Source organism: Arvicola amphibius, chromosome 12 (assembly GCF_903992535.2).
Source record: "Arvicola amphibius chromosome 12, mArvAmp1.2, whole genome shotgun sequence".
NCBI classification, from domain to species: Eukaryota; Metazoa; Chordata; class Mammalia; order Rodentia; family Cricetidae; genus Arvicola; species Arvicola amphibius.
Window position 1 is genome coordinate 53721060 of NC_052058.2, and position 23416 is coordinate 53744475.

General features: G+C 41.0%; 1 protein-coding gene across 1 annotated transcript; it reads right to left on the reverse strand.

Annotated features, from left to right (window-relative positions):
• Nucleotides 1-260: 260 nt before the first annotated feature.
• LOC119827982 (ferritin light chain 1-like) lies at nucleotides 261-779 on the reverse strand. The gene has a single exon (XM_038349977.1). The coding sequence runs from the start codon at nucleotides 777-779 to the stop codon at nucleotides 261-263; it is 519 nt and encodes a 172-aa protein (XP_038205905.1).
• Between the last annotated feature and the right edge of the window lie 22637 nt (nucleotides 780-23416).

The window sequence follows — 23416 nt, forward strand, 5'->3', positions numbered from 1 at the left end:
GACTTACCCTCTCTGAGGAGAGGATGGGAGTGGTATGGGAGATTGGGGGGAAGGTGGAGGGAGCAGGAAGAGCAGAGGGAGTGGAAAATGGATTTTTTTTTTTGCTGTTTCAAAAGGCTTTATTTTTACTTGGTCCAAGACTTGAGAGGGGCTCCAGGGCGTTACAAAGCTGCCTAGTGGCTTCTTGAGAGGTTCAGGTGAAGGTCCTGAGGCAGGCTGGTGCAGAGTAGAGGTGGGAGCTCCTTGGAAGGAGCGGCCTCCTAGTCATGCTTGAGAGTGAGCCACTCAAAGAGGTACTTGCCCAGAGACTCCTGGGGCCCAGAAGCCAACCTGCGGAGGTTGGTCAGGTGGTTGCCCATCTTCTTGATGACCTTCACCTCCTCATTCAGGAAGTGGTTTTCAAGGAAGTAACAGAGATGAAGATCTGTGCGAGCAGAGCCCAGGGAATGAAGATCCAAGAGGGCCTGGTTCAAGTTCTTCTCCAAGGCCAGGGCAGCTTCCATGGCCTCCTGGGTTTTACCCCACTCATCTTGAGATGGCTTCTGCACATCCTGAAAGAGTGCACGGCCTCCGCAATCATTCTGCAACTTGGGGAGACGCTCGGCGCCCTTACACTTCTCACGGAAGAAGTGGCCTACACCCTCCAGAGCCACGTCATCCCGGTCAAAATAGTAGCCCAGCAAGAGGTAGGTGTAGGAGGCCCACAGGTGCAGGTTGACCAGGCGGTTCACGGCAGCCTCCAATTCGGTGTAATAATTCTGACGAATCTGGGAGGTCATGGCTGAGACGCAGTCTGGAGCTACCCACAAAGAGACGGTGCTGGCTGGTCCTGGGAACTGAAGGGGCGAGGCGATGGTCCCGGAGGCTGCGACTGCCGATGAGGAGCGGTGGAAGCTAACAAAGGGAGGCCCCGGGTCTGTTCCCTTCAAACACTGTTGAAGCAAGACACAGATCCGCGGGATCTCCGAAGGCTGCTGGAAAATGGATTTTGAATGTAAAATGAGAAAAGATGTTTTTAAAAAAATAAATAAGTGCCGGGCGGTGGTGGCGCACGCCTTTAATCCCAGCACTCGGGAGGCAGAGGCAGGCGGATCTCTGAGTTCGAGGCCAGCCTGGTCTACAAGAGCTAGCTCCAGGACAGGCTCTAGAAACTACAGGGAAACCCTGTCTCGAAAAACCAAAAAATAAATAAATAAATAAATAAATAAATAAATAAATAAGTAAAGAAAATAATTATATGTAAAGTCATTACAGATAATTAATAGATGATATATAGATAAATATAGATAGATGATAAAGATTAGATAGATAGATTATAGATAGATGATAGAATTATAGATAGCTGATAGACAGATAGATAGATAGATAGATAGATACATAGATGATAGATAGCTGATAGAAAGACAGACAGACAGACAGACAGACAGACAGATAGATAGATAATAGAATTTTATTTAGCCAGAAAGAAGAAAAATTACATCTGCAGGAAAATGGAACTGAAGAGACATAAGAATACAAGTCGGATTCACACAATTATTTCACGTCTCCTATCACATGTGATTTGGGAAAATTAGGGGGACTAGAGGAAGGTGAGGACAAAAGAGAGTAATGGGAGTGCGTGTGGTCAGAGGGCAAGATGACCTTGAATAAAATCATCCCACAGAACCCATCAGTTTGTACAATGAATGGACACCAGTAACTCTTTAAAGGAGAGACACTTAAAACTTGGTTCTGTTAGAGCTTAGAGACCTTATGGAACACAAGAGATAATGAGACCAGATGATCCTACAATGAGACCAGATGATCCCATAATGAACTAGGAGTTAGGCATAAGAATCACAAGAGTCAGAAAGGAAAAAAATATATATAATGAACTCAGACTGATGGAAAGAGCAAAGACGAATTAACACAAAGAGCCCGGGCTACTATGGAGCCTCAGCATTCTGTTCCATTGCCTCACTCGTAGAACATGCCTATGATCTTATGTGGTTTGGTAAGTTTTTAGAACACTACAATATACCAGTCTAATTTATGCATGGTGTAGAGACCACACGGCACAAGTCTGAAGAAGGGCAGAAGGGCAGAATTGTATGCAGACTGTTTTATTGTATGATATATATGGGGAAAGGCTGCTCTGAGTTATAGATTATGGATTGCTAAACTGGTCAGAAATTTGGAAAGGACAAAATTGATGACAGATAGTATTTGAATTCATCTCTGAGTATAGAGAATGCAGAAACTATTCCAACAACTGCCCACTAGAGGACATCCACAGCAAAGGGACCCTCAAATATATGTGAGGGTGATGTGTATGGGACAATTCAACCAGCCTAATACCACAGAGGTTCTCTGGGGGAATGATGGCACATAAGGGGCTTTGCCTGGGCCTCTGCTGTCGGCAAGTTCGTCACAGAGCTTACAGTGCTAGCCAGACTTCAATGGGAAAAGACCATTCTTCCATTGCCATTTTGTATCTGGGACCACTGATCAAGCACTGGGATGGTTGAGGGAAAGGTTGATTGACATCTTCAAAATGCAGCATCCATATGAACTGTAAGCTAGGCTAACCTCTGTTCATGCTCAATTGCTCATACTTCTAGGCCAAGAAGCAAAGAAAGGGAATCATTTTACTAAGTAGATGATGGATCTCAAGCATCATAGTGGGTTGGTTACTGCCATAGGAATAAGCAGCATGAAAAACATTGGTTAGAAAACAGAAAAATCCACCAAACTGCTTCTCAGCACCCCTTACTGTACATTTCAGTGGATATTTATGGCAATGACTTGACCTCATGCTGTGGTATGGTCTTTCTGTACATTGGGAATATGTATTGTTCTCATTGGTTGATAAACAAAGCTGCTTTGGCCTGTGGCAAGGCAGGATAGAGCTAGGCAGGAAATCCAAGCAGAGATGCAGGAGAAGGGTGGATTCAGGGAGACGCCAGCCAGCCACTGAGGAATTAAGACATGTAAACTGAGATAACAAGTCACAAACCAAGTGACAAAGCACAAATGAGAAACATGGACTAATTTAAATGTAAGAACTAGCTAATAATAAACATGAGTCTTTGGCCAAGCATTTATAAGTAATATTAAGGCTCTGAGTGATAATTTTAAAAGCAACTGTAGGACCGACCAGGCCAGACAAAAAAGCCTCCTATTACAGCCACAGAACTTGGGTTCTGCAGAATTAAGGATTAGTTTATCCTCGCAAAGTAAAAAATTCTATTAAGTTTGAAGGTATTGGCGGAAAGTGAAACTGAGGTGTATGGCGGAAGAAGGCTACTATGAACAGGAGCCCACGCCTTGTGGTGCTCGAAGGCAGAGATCATTACAGGTTTTATCTATTTTTTTAGTATGTGTATGCCTGTTGTGTGTGTGTGTGTGTGGTGTGTGGCTCTGTGTGTGTGTGTGTGTGTGTGTGTGTGTGTGCAGGTATATGCAGAAGACAGCATGTAAATGTGTGTAAATGGGTGTGAAGACAAGATGCTGACACTGAGTGTGTTCCTCAGTCCCTCTCCACCTTGTCTTTGGAGCCAAGGTCTCTCACTGGACCTGAAGGGTGCTGGCTCACCAATGAATTCCAAGGGATCCTCCTGTCTCTACCACTCCAGTGCTGGGGCTACAAACATATGCCGTTGTTCCTGGCTTAAACACACACACACACACACACCACACACACATCACACACCACGGGTTCTAGAGATTGAGAGAACTTTCAGAGTAAGCACTTTGCGAACTGAGCCACCAGGTTTTCTTTTTCATGTAACTTAAAACAGCTCACTTCCTCATTTTCTCTTAAAATTGAGATAAAGTACTCAGTGGCAGCTACTGACTGAAGTTTGAAAGGGAGTGTGACTAATTTGGTGTCTCCCATGATCATCAAATTGCCGATGGGATTTTCTGCGTGCTCTCTTTGGAACAGTGAAGGACAGAGGGAATGACCCTACTGATTGTCCTTCACTTACTTAGCTAGATCTGGCATCCACTCCTCTTCTCCATGCTATCTTTTGCAGTAGTCTAATGTTTATGGACATATCCAGTGGAGTTCTTGACTTTAACTTCCTCTCGGTGAGGGTACAGAGTGAGCCATGATATTGCTGCTCACTAGCAACGTTTCTCTATTTGACCTCCCTGGTTCCTAAGATGTTGGGTTCTTGTGAGTGTTGAGGCGAAGAAAAGGCAAGTGAGCATCTTGCAGTCATAGTCATAGCAAACACCTTTCGCCACACTTGAATTCATGCCATTCGGAAAACCAACTAGGTCACCAATGGGTAATAACTCCTGCAACCATATCTTCCTAAGAAAGTATCTATAACAAGGAAAGATGATGGGCTCATCAGGTTAGGGTTCACATGGAGAGATGGGAGCACGATTTGCCCAGCGGGAGCAACGAAGTTTCAAAGGTTTTACCCATCTGTTGCCATATGTAATGCTTCCATTTGGATATGAATGAAGTATAAGCCTTATAAATAAACAGTAGTAAATTGTTTACAATTGTTCTGGATGCTATGCTCACAAATGTTTGTATCCCAGAAGGTTGTGGGAACCTCCAGTATGAGCTGTCAGTCAGAAGAATGAGTGGCAATCTGGACTTGAGTTTGGGCAGCTGAAGAGAGACTCACTTCATGAGACTGTGGGATCTGATGCTCTCCAGAGGTAAATAGCATCATAAGTAATCAAAATTGCAGGGTAACCAACTGATTGTGCACCAAATAGAAAAAATACTTGGTTTGAGAAAACTTTGCACATCTGGAACCAGATGTGAAATACCAAGAGGAAGTTTTATGAAACAGAATGAAGAAGAAAATCACTGGGAAGGGGAGGAGAATCAGCATGAGTATGTCTTGGACTTCTTGCCTGTAAAAATGGCTTCAGGCTGACAGGATCCCTTTACTATTTCTTAGCAGATGAAGGTGCTTGGTATGGTTGTCATTTTCAATCATGGTAAATCCCCTGCCTTCATTCTTTCAGTTCCAAGGAAATAACTACTTTCATCTCCAGGTTCCCACACCACTAAACACCTGCCCACATTCTGGCAATAATATCTTGCCAAAACATCCTAATCTAAATGGCTATTTATTTTTATGGAGACCGCATCTAACATAGTTGATAAGGAAGATGAGAGATAAGACATTGAAGAGCCCACAACTGAGTTAAAAGATCTCCTGATAGAAGGCATGAAGGTAACTATTTTGAGCTAAAGTTATTATGTGGCTGTGATCTGAAAATATGTCTACAAAGCCTGACAGTCTTCCATTCAAGAGGTGCAACTCAATTCTACCTTGAGTGTAGACAAAACTTAGAGACTCTTCTAGTGAGTAGAATAAAGGTGAAGTGAAAAGATGCAATTTCTGAGACACTCTGAAAGGGCACTGAGCATATTCTTGCTGTCTGGGGTCACTTGATCCAGGGGAAGCCAGCTGCTGTGTTGTGAAGACCCTGGAGAAGTCATGAAGATAGATATGTAAGAAGCAGCTTAGCCACCATCCACCAGCCATGTGAGTCGGTCATCTAGGAAGGGGATTGAGCCTCAGAGGACAGTAAAGATGGATGCTGCTCCTGCAGAGAACCCAATCAAGCCAGAAGTAGCCCTCTAAGACACTCCAAACGCCTATATTACAGAAACTGTGTGATAATGAATATGGATATGGTTTAAGCCAATAAACTTACAGTTATTTGTTATGTAACAATACATATTGTCAGGTATACCTGGATACAGCGAAGATAATCATTAGTAATGACTATCCTTATTATACACTAATTTCTGTGATAAATGTTTCATTTAATCTTCACTTGCACCTTATGAAGCAAGTACTATTATTAGTCTCACATTATAGATCAGGATCCCAGGGCACAGGAAGTTAAGTATCCTGCCAAGAGACACATATCCTGAGCTGTATTGCAAGGATGATAAGATGCATATTTTCCCATAGTTAATGCCTCTGAATCATAATAGCTCTTACCATCAAAGATGTCTCACAATGGCTGGCAGTCACATAGCAATTTGACATAATTGTAATTGTGTGCACATTGTGTAGCCTTGGTTGTGGCTGATTCTATTGTCATTGCTTCAATTGTGTTGGAAGCATTGAGTTTATTTAATGCTTAAAATATTTGCAAAAGACTATACTATGATTTGGCATTAAAATTAAGAGTTGGTGTGTGTGTGTGTGTGTGTGTGTGTGTGTGTGTGTGTGTGTGTGTGAAAAATAAAGCAACAGATCCAACAGATCACAAGTTTGAAAAACTTGAGGCCTATATCCATCACTGGAAGAATAGTATTAATTCCATATTTTCTCACAAAACAACAAGTGAGTTCCTTATGCTACACAAGAAAAGATGAACCCCTCAAATAGCTACTGCCATTGTTCAGATGAATAAAACGATTAACTATAATGTGCCATGAAAAATGCTGTAATGTCCACATTTCCTTTTAAAAAAGACAGGAAAAAATTCACAACAAGATGATTTTGGAATGACTATGTCTATGTCATGGAGAGCCATAACTGGGAGCTTCTTCCAAGATGAGCTGGTCCTCTTGTTTTCCTCCCTGGTGTTCTCACAGCAACAACTCACCTTTGACTAGGTATTTAAAGATGATCCTGTATAGTTGTGAAGAGGCATATGAACTCTGGGGTCGTGACTCCAGAGCCTACGCTTTTGCTCACAATACAAAGCATCTGTCACATGACTTGGGTTGTTGGGAACATATAGAATATTCCTCCTCAAAGTTGTTTGATGACTTGAAAACCTACTATTCAGAATCATGTCCACCTCTGAAAAAGTTCGGGAGGCCAGGTGTTTAATAACATGAATACACTTTGCAGTGTCAAACAAATATCTTAAAAATGGCTGAGATGCTAAATTTTATGTATATTTTCCATTGTTAAAATATAAATAAACATATCTGAACCCCTCCAAAGCACAGCTCCACACTGAGTGGAGATGAAACTTAGATTCTTTTCTAATGTGTAGAAAAAAAAAAGAGGAAGTGACAGGGTGTAATTTCTCTCTCACCTCTTCCAGCCCTCTCTCAGGAAAACAGATCTTTATTTAAACAAACTGCTAAATACTCCAAATAATAAATGATTCAACTCCTCAGAGAGTGACATATGAAATAGTCTGTGGGATGCTCCTCCGTGGGAAAATCTTGAGTAGAAATAATAACGATGATGATGTCAAGGTTGGCAGGTAAGAGAGTAGCAGTTGGCATGGCAGAATATCAGCGGCTCAAGTGGACACGTACAGGTAATAAGCCAGTGTAAGAAGAACAAGATGAAGAAAAGAAATATGGAGGAAAGAAGCCTCCATATTCACTTTTCCTCATGCTCACCCTCCCTGATGAGGCTCTGTGCCCAGTTGGGACTGTGTTCTATCAACAGTACATGTAGCCCGAAGCAGCCCTTTCTCTCCTCAGATTTTCTATCTTTTTCTACCCTGAGGAGGAGGCTGGGGGAGGCAGAAGAACAGGCATGTGGAGCTGCTGGGTCTGGGTTCTCAGCACAGGCAGGGAAGGACAATGGGGGGAACTGAGAATTCCAAATCATACTGTCAGAGTGAACTCACATTCATTGCTAAGAACATTGATGTTATTAGGCCAGACAGAGGGATGTCGATGTGAATCATTTTCAGTGGTATTCCATATTCATAATGGACTAAATATAGTAAGAAGAATGAGACTAGCGGGCACAGCCCCTGATGGTCATAGTGGATGATTCCCATGATGAAATTAAACACTAGCCCAGCTTTTGTGTTCCCAGAGGGGTACAGAAAGCCATCTCCCTAGCCTCTAACCCGAAGATGAAACCAACACATAGCTGTTCGATTTTTATCCTTTCTTCCCAGTAGCCAAATTTAAATACCATGTCAAAAGGCCAGGCACTTGGCTCTGGTATATGGAGATTTAGAGGATACTGGTCCAGCCAGGAGCAGCTAATCTTTCCTACGGCAATCTGTGCCTTTATCCCACATCAAAGCCTGGAGTCATGATTTTCTTAAATAAAAAAGTTGGTGTTTTCATTATGTAAAACAAATAAGAGACAGTTTCATCTAAATGAAATAAATAAGCCTTTTTTTTATCTTATGATGTCACCAGTGGTGGAGGGGGTAGAAAGGAAATGGGTCATTGATCCGTTTCTAAAATTCAAAACCAGGAACTCAGCTGATTATGACTCAGAAGCTTAAAGTCCTAGATTATAAATGCAATAGAGTAAATCTAATGTTGACTATTTGTATATATGCCATTGAGCATTTAGTTGCAAATAAAGACAAAATAAAATGTTTTGCTTTTAATTTTTGAAACTTCTGATATAAAATAATACATATTCATACTAAGCTACTGGAAAAAAAATTATGTGCAACCCACTGGCTCATGATAACCATTGTAGCAATTAAGTCTTTCAGTCATATTCTGATTGGCATATACATGTAGGTGATGCTGCCTTAAGGCAATTGAGTTTAAGATTCTTCTGTATAAATAATTTGATTCATGCATGTATCATTTCAATATTTACCTGGAAGTCATCCAGAAGTATTTGCTCAGCACTTAAAAACTCATTAGTAAAATCTGTGGGAGTAGAATTGGTATCATGCCTCTTGATTTTGGAAATAACTTGGCAACGGGGAAAGAAATGGTATTCAAGATCTATGCTCTGGTTTGCCCTCTAGAAGCACCGTACTTTCCAGAGTGCCTGTGTGCATGATTCTGGGACACAGCTGCTAAGAGAAGACCTTGCATGAGAGCTGGGAAGTGGAGGTGAAAGATTACTCTCTGAAGTTTTTAAGAGGTTGGCACACTGAGGAGCAGGAGGCGAAGGTACCTCTCATGTTCTCGCTTGTCCTTACTCCCTACTCCGTGTCTACTTCTACTTATCTTCTGGCCAACGACAGATCAGTTTCCTTCCAGCGGAGACTCATAGGTGTGGATACATGGGTACAGTAGCTTTTCAATCCTCTTCTATATGTTTTCCAATATTTCGAATCTTAATTACCTACTGTGGTGGTTTAAAAGAAAATGGTCCCCATACAAAGGTATGTGGCTCTGTCGGAGTAGGAGGGGCCTTGTTAGAGGAAGAGTGTCACTGTGGAGGTGGGTTTTGAGGTCTCATATGTAATCAAAATACCACCCAGTATCTCAGCTCACTTCCTATTGCCTGCAAGATGTAGAACTCTCAGCTCCATGTCTGCCTGCATGCCTCCACGTTCTACCATGATGAAAACGGACTGAGCCTCTGAACTGTAGGCAAGCCACACAATTAAATAGTTTCCTTTATAATACTTGCTGTGCTCATGGTGTCTCTCCATGGCAATAGAAACCCTAAGACACCTCCATTTTGGCATTTATGTCCCCTGCAATGTTCTAACCTGTTCACGAGACATCAGAGACTTTTTCTCTAATTGCCTGCCTTCCCACACCATATTTTTATTTCCAATGTCATTTGTATGGTAAATGCTTTGTCCCTTTAAATTCTGAGTCTCTTCGCTTCTCTGACTAAACTCTTAATGGCACAGTTATTTGTTGGTAAGACGGTTCGAGTTAAGCAAAATCTAAGGAGAATCTCTAGACTGAGTCTAGTACCAAGTGGAAGGCATGGGTGGGGCAACGCAGTCCCTGTGACGGCTGCAGCAGCATAGCTGTTTTAAGCATCTTAGGAAGCCACCAGGACTCAAAGGACCATGGAAGGAAAGACTGAGACTGACTGGTCACTGCTAGCACAGGCCACTTAGAGGAAGCAATGAAAGCTGTGTAACTTGTTGATTACAGCTAGTGGAGAGATGGGGACAGATGGGAGAAATAAAATAAGGAGTCAAAAATGTCACATTTCTAGCTCTAAAAACACGCCTATAAAACAACCATGGCTAGCATCAAGGAATTTATGATCTTTCAGCTTCCAGGTGAGGTCTCTAAATAGAAAACTTCCCATGTTTAATCATGTGGGTCACTGAATTATGAAGCAAGTTGAATTTGCAAGCTTACAGAAACTCTTGGTGTCAAAGTTCGGGCACTAGTTGGTAAGGAATAGAATGTCAGTGTTTAAAGTGAGGATACACGAGGAAACTCAGATAAAGCTAGTACACTGAACTGTGCCAAGAGCCATCTGTTGCCAAATGCGTGCCTCCCTCTCATGAGGAGATGAGCCTTCCTTTCCCTAAAGAACGTATAAAGGTGACTCCATGTTCCTGGGAGATTCTGATCATCCTCAAAACCTTTCCCTACACTTTCTCATTACATTTAGTACACCAAATCCCAGCATGCCTCAAGGAAGATATTAAGAATTATAGCCCATGAGACAGATCACACACACACACACACACAACACACACACACACACACACACACACAGAGGAGGAGAGGAGAGAGAGAGAGGGAGAGAGATAGAGAGAGAGAGAGAGAGAGAGAGAGAGAGAGAATAAATTACAATGTATAACTCTTGCAGGTGTGTGATCAGATCTGGGAAGTGGAGCGTGTGCATGAGAAAGGATCGTTAAGGTAAGGATTTGGATAAGGATGAAAAGGATATAAAATTATAACTGGAAAATTTTACTGATGACAATAGTAACAAAAGTTCTAAATTTAGTAGCACAGGGGCAAGTTTTTAACAAGTATTAAAATCAGTCTTTTGAAATTTATTAATACAATATGATTAAAAAGAAATCTGTATTTTCAAATCATGTATTTTCCATTTTTAAGACTGGACAAGTATTCCAAAGGTAGTTGGTAATTTTATGAATAACTTAATATTTCATAGTCTTATAGATTTTTCCATTTAAATGTCCTATTGTTAAAGTGAAATGTTAGGATATTAAAATATATCTTATATTTTTATTAATGTAACAATATATGGCAGATATTGAAGTATTAATTTAAAATATCATACCAAGAATTTAACTCAGGTGAAATAAACACATTCCTTGTAAAATTACAACACATAAATATTGATATTAAAAATATAGAAAGTATAAGTAATCATATATCTTAAAGTTAAATTGATTGAATTTGATCAAAATATAATGTTCAAAACTTTCAATGAATAAATAAAAGCATTTCATAAAAATAAGTTGATAGTTTCAGAAAAATACTGCCACACAGAAAAGCCTTTCTCTATGTGCTTCAGGGGTAAATTCTATCAGCTACACAAAAGAAAGGCATGATTCTGTCGCAAATGAATCTTCAGAATATAGAGGAAGAAAACCTTCATTTTGTTAAAGGCTTTCATATGTAATATTGAAATCTGACAAAACATCACTAAAAAAAGCTGGTATGATGGTTTACACCTGCAATCCTAGCAATTTCTGAGGCTAAGGTAGGACAGTATTGAATTTGCAGCTAGTCTAGGCCGTGTAACAAGACCCCAAAGGAAAGATACGAGGGAGACAATATCCCAAGAAAAATATTTAAATCCATTATTACAGGAACATACAAAATCCTGAACAAAATATAGTAATGTTTAATTAATAATTGAAAATCGATTGGGAAATTGATCATAATAGGATAAAAACAAATTATCTGATTATCTAAGTAGAGATAGGAAAACTTGTCAACCCTGAACATATATTTATAAAAAATAAATGTTTGTAATAAAAATATGAGGAAAACTAGGAATAGGAGGAAGTTTCTACTTGGCAATGATTGTCTGTTACAGTAATTACACAAACGTGGGGTTGAGATTGACAGAGTGGAGCTGAGGGGGAAAGTGTGAGGCCTCTCCACAGAAACCTCACTTTCAACAAAGATACTAAGGCAATTCAGTAAGAAAAAGAAATAAACTCAGAAAATTACACCAAAATAGCAGCTACAACGAAGGGGCCAAGGGGAGACGAACCTTGGTTCCTGCTGTCACTATTCTAGTTAGAACTTAAAAAAAAAAAAAACAATTCTAGATGCTGAGGCTGGTAAGGCCGAGGAGCTCTGCGCTTCCATTTGCTTCCTTGTCGATTCTGTTTGTTTTTATTTCTAATGTTTCTTTTCAGTTTCCTTTCCTGAGAGGTTACCCCATTTCATTTTCAAGCACCCCACTGTTTTTAGATTTATTTTTCTATCAGAATAGCCAAGCAGAAAACATAAAAAAGGTGAAGGGTAAGCAAGTGCACACACACACACACACATACACACACACACACGCACACACAGCCTCTTCTCAGAATAATATGTTCACACACTCACAAGTGACAGAACCAGTAAGTCGCACGACCAGTTCTAACATCCAGAGGCTTTTGCTCTTCTGTAGCAGAAAAGTGAATTATCGCTGAATTATAGTATAATTTCATATTCTTCACTTGTTGAATATTCAAAAGTGTATTTGTTCCACTTTGGTGTAACTTCAGGTGACAGAATGTCAATTCTTCGTTAAAAGGAAATTTTCTTTAAAATGGTATATTTAAAAATTATCACATGGAAAACAAACCCCAAAGCCTGATTTTCCTTCAGTATTCTACAACATAAAGCATACTGGTAAACAGTAGTTTAGTTTTTGTACTTGTTGAGCCCTGCCCCCGAGAGCATGAAGGCTTTCTTTCCCTCAGACTCAGTGTGTTCATCTCAACTGTCTTCCAAGGGGCCCTTGCCTGTGTCAGGCTAGTCCCCCGCCCCTTGTGACAGGGAGAAACAAGCAACTTACAGTATTTTAAAAACAGAAACAAGACAAAACAACAAACCAATAAAACAAAAAACACAAAAACAAAAAACATTGCGTCACTGAAAACAGTGAGTCTCAAACCTCTGTCCTAAGGACTGTGCAGGAACCTTAGTTGGCTGCCTTAGCAGGGCTTCCCCTGTGCTAGGTGCTGGATGGTGCCGGCAACCTGGTTTGATGGTATCATATTCACCTGATCTCTCTGTTGGGCTGCTCCAGTCAACACTGTCAAATCAGCCCCTAGTCCTGCTCCTTCCAGGGTCTGGGAAGGGGTCTACCACAGGACAGGGCAGAAACTACCTCAGGAGTTCTGGCAATACATCCATGAGTTTACTTTTTCAGTAAGTTCTGAGGAGCTATGCTGCTGCCACCAATCCGCAGACCACAGACCATCACTTGGTCAAACCCTCTAAGGGCCCACTCCAACCGTTACAAATTTTCTACCTATTAACCACCCTCTATTAATTTAAATTAATTAAAAATTTTCTCTTGTTTACTGTGTTTAATATCTGAATTTTATTAACATAATTTTTAGAGTTTGAGGATTTCATACATGCATATAAATGCAAATCTATCCCTCTTTTTTGCCTCCAATTCATCATTTTAAGGGATTCTCTTGAGTAAGGAAATGATAACTATGTGTTCAGTCACATTTTTTTGTGTAAGTTTTATAGAAGATTTTTTTTTAAATTGGTATTTAACAGGGAAGTTTTATTTAACTGAAAATTAACTTCTGTGACCTGCCTCTTTCTTCTGATGGTGACAGATAAATGGAGTGCCACTGTATTATCATAAAATAATAGTTTGGAGTCGCAGACTCCACAGGACCTCCATTTGACCTAATGAATATTGATATTACTTTACCCCAGCAGCTCCATCTATAAAATGTCAATATTGTAATTATACTTGATTCTTGTTTAATAGGAGTATTTTGAGGTTAAATGGGAAATTATTTAAGAGACATCTCCAAGGCCTTCATTGCAGTAATTAAGTTCCATATTTATGCAGGTCTTGGCTCCTAGTTGCCTCAGATGGAGCACAGACATGGTCCACTTTCCCGCTCCCTGGAACACGGGGAAAATGTACAGTGTGCCTGGGGAAGCCACTAGTTCTCTGACATTAAGCACATACCTTGTTTGCAGAAAAACAGCCTGTGACAAAGGTCTAGCAGCTCCATTAAGAGGCACGCTAACTGATGAGAAAAAATCAGTACCTGAAAAATTAGCATAAAACCTCCAGTTCATAAGAACACAAGCTAGTGCCGTAAACTAACATGTGAAGCCTTGGGTCTTGCCATTCATTTCTTAGAGGACACAGAAGTCAAAGTACTATTCATCTATGAATTACTACAGCAAGTGCTTCTCTAAAGGATAACATGTATTAACATCCACAAAACCTTTGCTGTCTGTGGCCCTATACAACTGTATCATGACATGACACCTCTAGTTCTTTGCAGTATGTACCCAGGTTTAAAAACACTTGTATCTTTCTGATACAAAGTTCTTTTGCATCGATAGCTCTCATGAAAAAACGCTCTCCTAGAGTCCAGAGAGATGGCTGTGTTGCTTGTAATTTGCTTTCAGATCCCTCCGTGGGGACAGCAGGAAGGTGCATCTTTCTGGCAGGTGCAGCTCATATTTTAATTAACCAAAAGAGGGGGCGTCTATCCTAGAGGGGACCACCTGGAATCACACTCCAGAGGGAACAACGGCAAAGACGCAGAAAATTCAACTATTACATCAGGGGTAATGGAGTCCTTTTTTATTAGTGTGCAATGACTAAGTGATACCTGATGATACAGGTGCTCTAAGGGCTCATTAAACAGTGTGCCCAGCAATTTTATTTCCATCTTCTTTTTTTTTTGTTTTGGGTGTGCGTGTGTACACGTCCATGTGTATGTTCACATTTCTTCATGGTTGTATGTGTACATGTGTGTAGAGGCCAGAGGTCAAAGACAATTGTCCCCCTTAAGCACTCAGCAGCTTGCTTGAGACAAGACCACTCTCTGAAGATGGAACTCGGCAGTTCAGCTGAACTGGCCAGCTCGCTCACCTCCATGGTCCTGCTGCCTCGTCTCCTCTACCCTGGGATTACAAACTGGCTAGCCTCCACATTCCTTCCTCCTGCCCTCCATCTCCTCAATCCTGGGATTAAAGATGGCCATTCTCCATGTTCCTCCTTCCTCCATCTCCTCACACCTGGGATTACAAACTGGCTAGCCTCCATGTTCCTTCCTCCTGTCTCTGTCTCCTCAGTCCTGGGATTACAAACTTGAGAGCCTCTGTGCTCAGGTCCTGTGAAGAGTCCTTCAGGACTGTGGGTCAGTGGATAATGGAGGCCCATCCGTCCATCCACTAGTTAGTATCGTGTTAGCAGTGCTCACACAAGATACTCTGTCCACTCTGAAAGGACTCAGTGTTTCCTACTGTTCTTTCCATGGACCTGCAGAAGGAGAGAAGCAAAGACCGGTTTCCTAGAGACTCCCCTTCACTCTTCCCTTGCCTCCCACCTGACATGTATTTCATTACAAATTTGGGACATGTATAGAACAGAAAACCTGGCCAGCTGGCCACCTACCTCATGGCCTGTGTCTTTGGATCTCCACCCCACTCCCAATGAAAACCTTCCCTTCTTTTCCTCCAGGGAACAGCGGCTTGGGGAGTCCATCATTTTATTCCTAATTGCTTGGGAAGTGGTATAAACCCCCGTGGAGCACATCAAATTCTAATCTATTTTTGTCCCATTAATTTCCCGCCCCTTTTCATTTAGAACTTGCTCTCTTTGCTCGGTAAATGTTCCCTTTTCCCTGATGGATTTGGTAAATTCCCTTTTATTCCCTTCTACCCCCTGGCAGGCATCAATTCAATCTCCAGAGAGGGTTTTTGTATGTTCAACTTTACATTTTTCCGGAGCCCTTCCGCACTTGGAGGAGGGGCACAAGGGTGGTCTGGAGACAGCTGGCCAGTCTGACCCTCCAGCTCTGGCCGGTTCCCTGACCCCTCCAACCCTCTCACATCGGTATCCTTCTACATCAGTAAGCTGTGTAGGATTCAATTTTATTGTCAGCAAAGTGGGACTTGAGGTGCCTGCCCACTGCTCAAGTGACAAGTGCGTGGTATAAAAGCAAGCAGTTAGCTCAGTCCCTTCTCAGAATCTCCAGGATTAGCCCTGTTGTCCCACTACCCTTGAATGGTGAATAGATAAGTTTTAACCATGCCACTCATGGTAAGACAGACGAGAATAATTTTCTTAGATAAATGACCTACAATCCCACCTTTGTTGAAGACCGAGAAGTTAAATCACAATGACTACTAACCTTGCTCTGGGAGATACTGCAGAGGTGCCAGGATATCTCCCAGAGCTCTCAAAATGGTTCCCAGGTCTTTGGACCACAAATGGCACAGCTCTACACACCTGATCCAGACTGTCATGGTCTCCTGAGTGAGCTGGATCCTCTGGGACTGACGTCACAGAGGATGTGGGTGGAACCCGGTTCCCAAGGAAGAACAGCCCACGCTTTTAAGCAGCAAGCCATGGCTTCAGCCCCTATCAGTACTCTTACTAAAATAGATGTGCAAAACAATAGTGTATGTTTTTCAAAGTATAGACTAAAGGTTGCCATCAAAACAAAAAGCCAGTTACATGGAAAATCTAGCTCCTGCTGATTTATGCCTAGCTCTAATTCTATAAAAATACGAGAAGAAAAGGCAGTGCAAAGAAGGGGAGTTTTAGAAGAAATACTTGAAGCCATTTGCCTTCTCAGTTGGCCCACTATCAGCTTAGGCTTTCCCCAGTGCTAGGCATTTCAATTTTCCTTCAGTACTATTGGGGAAAAAAAAATGTTTAAAGCCTCCAGGGACTGCTGAGTCCTAGGTTCTAAGTTCTCCTCATGTTGCCTACACCATTAAAGTTTCATACCCCTTATAAGCATTCTAATTGAATACATGTGTGCTTCTGAAAAACTTTTACACTAATGTGTTGGTTTTAGTTGCTACAATCAGCGATTGATTGTCCCTAAAGTCTGCGTGTTACCGTGAAAGAACTGCAAGCCTACCTGGGTCTGGCAGATAACAGCTGTGTCGAGGGGCTAGGCAGACAGGGAGTACGTGGTGCTCTGAAGAACAGCAGCATCCATTTCCACAGAAAGCATCACAATTAAAGAAAGGGGAGGCACAATCGCTGTGCTGAGCAAGCAAACCCTGTGGCAGAAGAACCCCACCCCACATCCTCTCAGGATTTTATGAGACAGTGTTTTCCCTTAGGCCTCAAGCCTGCATTTCTCCTCAGCAGTTAAAAACAGTTACCAAAAAAATGTCCAGACCAAGAAAAAGAAGAAAGAATGAGCAAAGGAAGAAGAGGAAGGGGAGGAGGAGGGGCAAAAAAAAGGAGGAGGAAAAGGAGGAAGAATTATCGTGCATTTCTTGTTCAGCAAGGGCATTGTTACACAATGTTTCTGGCCTTCTGTGAACACTTAATATGAGGGGCACTACTATGCTCACTCAATCCTATTTTCCACTAGTTAAAAGATATCTAAATTTTTAAATTAAAGCATTACATCATTCCCTAGCTCCTCTCTCCAGTCACTTCTGCCCATGACCCTACCCCAAGTTCAGAGCCTCTTTGTTCTTTTCTTTATTAGATGGTCTATAAGTATGAATATGAATAAATATATGAGTACAACTAGCTGAGAGTCCATTTAGTGCTGCTTGTTTGTGTATGATTTTAGGACTGACCACTTGGCCTGGAATAATCAACTAGGAGACTCATCCCTGGGAAAGGCTAATTCTTCCTCTCTCTCAGCAATTGTTAATTGCTTGTCACTTTTCATCTAAGGACAGGGTCCCGAGATGTTTTTTTCTCAAAAAAGACAAGATTGTAAGAGTATTTTCCTAAGAACGGCTTAATGATCTAAATGGAACAAAAATGGGTTTTTTTTTTGAGCTTTCAAAACTAGGCTTTTCTTCATTTTAGTAGGAATAATGTTTAATATATTTCAAGGTGCTCACATACACTGTATCAGTCAGGATATGCTAGGTTATGCTGTAATAATAAACAGCTCCAAAAATCTCAAAGTTTAACATAACGAGAACTCTTGTATGTACTTTATGACCATCAGATGGGGGGGTCTATTTTGCAATACGGTGACTTAGCAGCCCAAGTCACAAAAGTCAAGATTTATCTCAGCATGAGTGTCCACAAGCATCACTACAACAAGAAGAATGTGTGGCAAACCAATCAAGGTTTATTCCAGTTTCTACCTGAGACTGACATAGAGCTCTTCTGCTTGTAATTCATAGGCCAAAGCACTTCCCATGACAGTGTCTATCAAGCAAGCAGGGCGCACCTCTTGGCACATAGCAAAAAGAACCAGAAACATATTTGGAACTGCTACCAAGTTATCACATGCCTATTAGCACCCTAAGTACTTACCGTTAATAAAGCCAGAATCTTTCTGTTTGTGCAGGGAGAGTCTGAGATTGAGATTTAATGCCTCTTGTACTGCTACCCATTGAGCTATTGGGGAGCAGAAACTAATACAAATCTTAGTTTAATGTCTTGCCTTCACAGCGTGGTCTCAACTCTTGACTATGCTAGCTAGACATTTCTCTTTGGACTAATTTATTTACTTGTATCCTAGTTTCAGGAGGCATTTGAATGGCCCTGTGTGGCAGTTGTACCATAGCCTTAGCTTATAGACACGGGGCTTCTGGCTGTGATGGTATTGCAGAAAACACAGGTTTTATAATCATTTGAATTTTTTCATTTATTCTAATGACCTATTAAAATAATGATACGGTTGATTCAATCAACTAAACTGTTTAAAATTGTGGAAATAATGATTCCCTTGAAGGGGGAAAAAAGTCAATTCAGAGGTCATGTGTGGTTGCTAAGGAAAGCCTTCAAACACAGTGTGCTACGACTGTATGCCCCTTGTGCCAAGAGTCAGAGGGGAGGCAAACAGCATCAAATGCTCCTATGTGCCTAAGAATTCGAGCCACAGTGTCCCAGATTTCCACCAACACCAGGCTAGTATTGTGAGAAAGGGTGCTCTTTGCTTTAAAAGAAAGAGAGAGACAGAGGGAGAAAGAGGAGGGGTGGAAAGAAAAAGAAAGAAAGAAAGAAAGAAAGAAAGGAAGGAAGGAAGGAAGGAAGGAAGGAAGGTGCTGATTTTTCTAGGGTAAAATGAGTGTGTCCCCCCCCCCCCACTGGCTAAAATGAAATAAATGTTAAAGGACAGCAAAGGATCTGAAGTTCCAGAATGGGAGAGAGCCCGGGTCATTTTCTAAGAGATTTCTTCTAGTATTTTCTCTCCGTCACACATTTTTCCCCAGACTTACAATTATATAAATTCCTTAGACAATTGGCATCCTGATCTTTAGTTAGCAGATACATTTACATAACAGTTATAAGCCCTTGGTGTGTGTGTGTGTGTGTGTGTGTGTGTGTGTGTGTGTGTGTGTGATGGCTGGTGAGTGTGCATGTGTCTGCATTTCTAGGGCCCCTGGGATGAAATTACAGTGAAAAATTCCAAAGCAGTCTTATTTTTCTCAACTTGCCTGAAACCAGTTTCACGCTTCTTCATTTTAATAGGAACCCAATGAAGGATGCTGACTCATTAAGAGACTGTGGCGAGAGGTGAGAATTCTTAGCTGTTGGCTATGCATAGCTATGGGTTAGTATTTCAAAAAGGTGAGAAAATGATTTCACTTAATGTTTATAGAATTAGATTTGAAGTTTAGACCTGGAAGGTGCATTCATGAAGGTCTTCAAAATTGAGGACTTTTCTAAGCTGTTATATTATTGACAGGATTATTTTTCATTCAAAAGTACTGTAACAGGTAAAAATGTATATATGCATTTTATGTATATGCATACAGATATGCATACATACACAATCACAGAAATTTAGACGTGCATACAACCCATCTATTTTCAGTTTAAGTCCTTACCAGTCACAGTGTGGTCACAATGATACCTAACACATGAGGTTTGACTGATGGGCATGGCCATTGTTTTCATTGTAATCAAATGCAATATATTGATGATTTCCATTTTAAGACTTTTTTTGTTATTAAACTCACATTAAAATTGCTATCTTAAGTGGAAATTCTCCACACAAAGTAATGTATATGAAGCAAATTTTGCCTTGGTTGATGAGAGTAGAGATCCAAGCTCAATTAAATCTCCCAATGCAAGCCCATGCCTTCACTTCTGCTGGGTACCACAGAACATATTTGAAAAACTTATTGTTCCTTAAGATTTCCAGTTTATGCCTGCTGGAGCTCTCTCTCTACCTACCTCTCTATCTATCTATCTATCTATCTATCTATCTATCTATCTATCTATCTATCTATCTCTATCTCTCTCTCACATACACACACCATTAGGCATTGCATTTAGCAGATATTCTGAGCACAGATAGTTCACTTCTCACAATGGTAACAACAAAACTGTGTTCTGTTGAGTATTCATTCCTTCAAAAATGTGTACAAGTTGTCTCTATCTTACTGAAATTCAGTATGAATTGGCATCACTATTCTTGCTTTTTTGAAAATGAAGAAAGGAAACCCAGAGAGCATAGTAGGATATGTAAGCGTTTGAGCCTGAGACAGTCTTTTTTGAAGGTCAAGCCACTCCCACCTCATTGCACACATCCCAAAGTGAAATGGAAGTCTATGGACTTTGTATAAGTTTCAAATCCAGTTTTCACTTTTTAACAGTCTGAAAACCTTATCATATGGATATTCTGTATCTGCAATATATACAATGTTATTGTATATATTAATTATATTCTTAAATAAACTAAATCCAATGTATCAGTGCTCCTGTGTGCTCTTGTTAACAAGTTTGTGGTCACTAAATGGTACCACTTTAACAGGCTCTACTAATAATGAGAAAAGAACAGAGGTGAAGAGAATAGTAAATGATGTGTTCACAGCAGAGGAAAGCCAAATGACATCATAGTAGGCTTTGCAAAGTCCCAAGTAGTTCATGCTCTGGTGGATGGCCCTACACTCATGTTGATGTGGGATTTTCCCTCTGTGTGCTGTGATTACCATTAAGGAATAAAGAAACCACTTTGGACCCATAGCAGGGCAGAACTTAGCTAGGTAGGAAAAACTAAGCTGAATACTAGGAGCAAGAATGGTGGAGTCAGGGAGAAGCCATGGAGCCGCAGCCAGAGTCAGACATACTGAAACTTTGTTGGTAAGCAACTGCCATGTGGTGAAACACACATTAGTGGAGATGAGTTAAATTAATATGTAAGAGTTATCCAATAAGAAGCTAAAGCTAATGGGCCAAGCAGTGATTTAATTAATACAGTTTCTGTGTGATTATTTCAGGCCTAAGTGGCCAGGAACAAACAAGTGGCCTCCTACTACACCATGTGACTGTGAGAAGCACTCTCTGGTGAATTATAAGAACAGGAAGAAGAAGATAACATGAAGTTGGCGGTGAGATGGGGTTGAAAAGGAGTCGGAGTGGGGACTGTGGTGACATGGGGTCTAAAGGAGTTGGAATAGGGACTGTGGAGTGAATATGATATACACAAATTGCAGGCATGTGTCTTAGCTAGGTTGTCTACTGTTATGATAAAACACCATGACCAAAACAACTCGGGGAGCAAAAGGCCTTGTTTCACCACAGAACTTACACGTTTTTCCAGGGAAGTCAGGGCGGGGACCTGGAGATGGGAACTAGGGCAGAAGTCATGGAGAAGTGTAGCTTACTGGATTTCTCATCATGACTTGCTCAACCTGATTTCTTATAGCACCCAGGGGTGGCACCAGTCACACTGAGCAGGCCCTCCTACACCAATCATCGGTCAAGAAAATGCACCACAAGCTTGCCCACAGGCTAATCTGGTAAGGACATCATCTCGACTGAGGCTCCCCTTCTCAAATGACTCCATCAGACTTGTGTCAACGTGACATAACACTAACCAACCTACTCCATATGAAATTGCCAAAAAATAAATAATCTTTTTAAGTACACGAATAAAGTTTTTAGTGACAGTCTGGACACTTTCAAGTTGGTCAGATCGTGCTTTCTATTCGTCTGCTTCTTAGCCTTTGAGGTGGAATTTCAAATATCTTTCATGACTGCCTAATAATGCCTAATGACTTTTAAGGTCATTAATTTGGAAATCTAGCTCAGTTGTTTTCAAAGCTGTGTGTTTATTCAGAACTCTCTGTTTGATTATAATGTTCTTCTGAACTATGAACAAATAAAACAGTCAAGAACTTCAGATTCTATCATCTTAAAACAACATGGACCTCCAGGCATGAGATCACAGAGAATGTTCCTCCGATTCCCACTTTTATGGCCTTGGCCTCCATTCACAAGTCAACACTTTGCCCTGGCTAGCTGTGCTGAGTCTGGACCAAGTGGCCATCCATGGCTAGCATGCAGCTGTAGCGATGGACTTAGGTCCCAATGCTCAGGATGACTTCCAAGTCATAGTAAAAAAAAAAGTATTCAAGAACAATGTCCTGCTAGGAGGTGGCATGGTCGAAGGGGACTGTGAAGACTGCCCACGTTTTTTCTCTTCTTTCATGGTTAATAGTACTCTTGCAATTAATTACGGCCATATGACAGGTTCTAGCTGAAGAAACTATGTAGTTAGATGTCATGTGTTCCTTTCCAGGTCAGTCCTATACAGTTCTTCCTTACGTTGCCAGTCATGCCACTTCTCCTGTTGATGACATACACAGACATCCTCCGTGTTATTTTGGTAGCCACAATTTGAAAATAGTACATGTTTTATAAGCCTGGGTCCATTAATAATTTAATTTTAACCACTCCAGCAACCTGTTGTCCTATGTAGCACTGTTACAGACAAAGGATACATACCAGAGGCTTTATACACTTGGAGGAACTTGCTCGTTGTGATCACTATAATGTCTCACCATCCTAACACAGCAACCAATGGGATACACCTCACCCTGTGACTATTTACTTGAGCTTTCGGAACAGGGTCTTAGTCACCACTAATTTCTCAGGCAGAAGGTGCCCATTGACCATATCCACTCAGAAGGATGTAACTTGGAAACTAGCCAACACAAAAGCCTACTAAGTTCACCCCAAAATGCCCCAAGCATGCGCCATCTGAGGGGAGTGGTGCAATTTCTTCTTGACTAAGCTTTATTCTGGTAATAAAGCTGATTTCAGGGGTTTGGAAAGCAGGATAGCGACATACAATGTTGGTCACCCACCCTGAAGGCACAGCAGTTTAATAAGCCATCGTGTACAGAATCCACTCTGCTGCAGAGCAGAGGTGACTAAGTTGGTGGGATCTCTCAGTCACACTAACTAAGGTAGCTAATTGGTTCACGTAGGGATGTAAAACTCACCCTAGTCCTGTGCATACATGAGTACCTGCATTATCCATTAGCAGGAGACTTGTGTCTATCAATGTCCCTCTTCAGAATACTGATGCTTTGCATCTTCTAATATTCAGGCCAAGTTTCATCTACTAAAAAAGAAAAAAAAAGTTATGATCCTTCACAATGCGTTAGCTTCTCTCTTTTTTTCTCCCATACTTCCACAACCATATTTTCATATATTAGTCAGTTTTGCTTTTATTTTCTGTTACTCTGTCACCAGGCCTTGCTTAGAGGATGGTGGCCGTGTGCTTTCTCTTGTAAACCGTGTTGCCTTCTCTGTTATGTGTCAAGCAAGAAATGTGTGTTAATGAATTAATCATCATATATCATCATTTGTATCATACAGACTGAACAACAGACAAGTAAGGTGGAATTTCAATCCCCAGTTAGTAT